At 45.9% G+C, this 1,833-nt stretch overlaps 1 protein-coding gene across 1 annotated transcript in view; it reads right to left on the bottom strand.

Annotated features, from left to right (window-relative positions):
- Positions 1-1,833, bottom strand: part of EMH_0005110 (uncharacterized protein) — a gene marked incomplete at both ends in the record, with an annotated part of 3,127 nt that overhangs the window by 200 nt on the left and 1,094 nt on the right. Inside the window, 2 exons of the mRNA XM_013497063.1 lie at positions 3-89; positions 933-1,347. Of these exons, the coding sequence (XP_013352517.1) occupies positions 3-89; positions 933-1,347 (502 nt within the window). The remainder of the gene's footprint in view (positions 1-2; positions 90-932; positions 1,348-1,833) is intronic.

The raw sequence follows: 1,833 nt of genomic DNA, 5'->3' as shown, positions 1-1,833 counted from the left end.
GCTGCTGCTGCTGCTGCTGCTGCTGCTGCTGCTGCTGCTGCTGCTGCTGCTGCTGCTGCTGCTGGTGTGTATAGAGCAAGAGTTTTAGACTGGAGAAGACACCAGCAGCAGCAGCAGTTTGGGTCTCCCGCTGCTGGCATCGTCTCCGCCCCTTTATGCCCCCAGCTATTGCTGAGCTTACTGACGAGGTAATATAACTGTCTCCTTTTGTCTCCTTTTTTTTCTCTTTTTTTTTGTCTCCTTTTGTCTCTTTTTTGTCTCCTTTTTGTCTCTCTTCTGTCTCTCTTATGCCTCCTTTTTTGTTTCTCTTCTGTCTCTCTTTTGTCTCCTTTTCTGGCTCTTTTTTGTCTCTTTTTTTTGTCTCTCTTCTGTCTCCTTTTTTGTCTCTTATATATATATATATATATATATATGCTCAGACCTCAGCAACAAACCATGTAACTAATTACCTCCTTAACCTCCATAAACACTCATTTATTTATTTATTTATTTAATTTATTTATTTATTTATTTATTTATTTATATATTTATTTATTTATTTATATATTTATATATTTATATATTTATTTATTTATCTATTTATTTATTTATTTATTTATTTATTTATATATTTATTTATTTATTTATTTATTTATTTATATAGGAGGTATCTAGCTGGCTAGCAGCGCATATAGAGAGAGTAAACAAAAGACAGCAGCAGTACTGTCTCCTCCCGAAGGTGTCTCCTCCCAGCAGCAGCAGCACATCTCCACCTGTCTCTTTGTCTCCTTTATATAGCAGCAGCAGCGGCAGCAACCCAAAAGAAAGCATAGATTCTCGGCTTTCTTCTTTGTCTCTCTCCCGTATAAAAAATATATATTATTCTCTTTCTATAGATCCTCTTTTTGACTCTCTTTTTATAAATGAGGAGACAGTTGATGACCTCATCATACACCCCAATATTGCTGCTGCACCACAAACCCTTAAACAACTTGCTGCTTTCTTCGGGGTATGCTTGCTGCTGCTGCTCCTGCTGCTGCTCCTGCTGCTGCTGCTGCTGCTGGGGCTGGTGCTGCTGCTGCTGGGGCTGGTGCTGCTGCTGGTGCTGGTGCTGCTGCTGGTGCTGCTCGTGCTGCTGCTGGTGCTGCTGGGGCTGGTGCTGCTGCTGCTGGTGCTGCTCGTGCTGCTCGTGCTGCTGCTGGTGGTGCTGCTCGTGCTGCTGCTGGTGCTGCTCGTGCTGCTGCTGGTGCTGGTGATGCTGGTGCTGCTGTTGCTGCTGCTGTTCCTGCTGCTGCTCTTGCCTGTGCTGCTGCTGCTGCTGCCGTCCGTAATGCTGCTGGCTGTTTGCTGCTACTAGTGCAGCTGCTGCTGCAGCTGCTGCTGCTTCCGTTCTGCTTGTGTATTTCTGTTATTTATTTATTTATTTTATTTGTTTTTATTTATTTATTTTTTTTTTTTTTTTATTTTTTGTTTCTGCTGCAGCTGACGGGCTCAGATGGTTCTCCTATCTATACACCCCGCGTTGAGGCTGCTGTTGAGCGGCTCTTTGGGTGGGGATTATGCTGCTGCTGCTGCTGCTGCTGCTGCTGTTGCTGCTGCTGCTGTTGCTACTGCTGCTGTTGCTGCTGCTGCTGCTGCCTTTGCTGTGCTGTTGCTGCTGTAGACAGTCTCGCTGCTGCGGCTGCAGTTCGTGCTGCTCTTGCTGCTGCTGCTACTCCCGCTGCTACCGCTGTTGCTGCTAATGCTGCTGCTGCTGCTGCTGCTGCTGCTGCTGCTGCTGCTGCTGTGTTTAGGGCTTTGGCTGACGTTGGTTTGTCTGACTGGCTGCGGGAGGGCCCAGAGAAGGTGAGGCTC

This window comes from Eimeria mitis, genomic scaffold (genome assembly GCF_000499745.2).
Source record: "Eimeria mitis Houghton genomic scaffold, Emh_scaff245, whole genome shotgun sequence".
NCBI classification, from domain to species: domain Eukaryota; phylum Apicomplexa; class Conoidasida; order Eucoccidiorida; family Eimeriidae; genus Eimeria; species Eimeria mitis.
The sequence above is the reverse complement of the archived record's forward strand: the minus strand, read 5'-3'. Positions and strand labels throughout refer to the sequence as shown.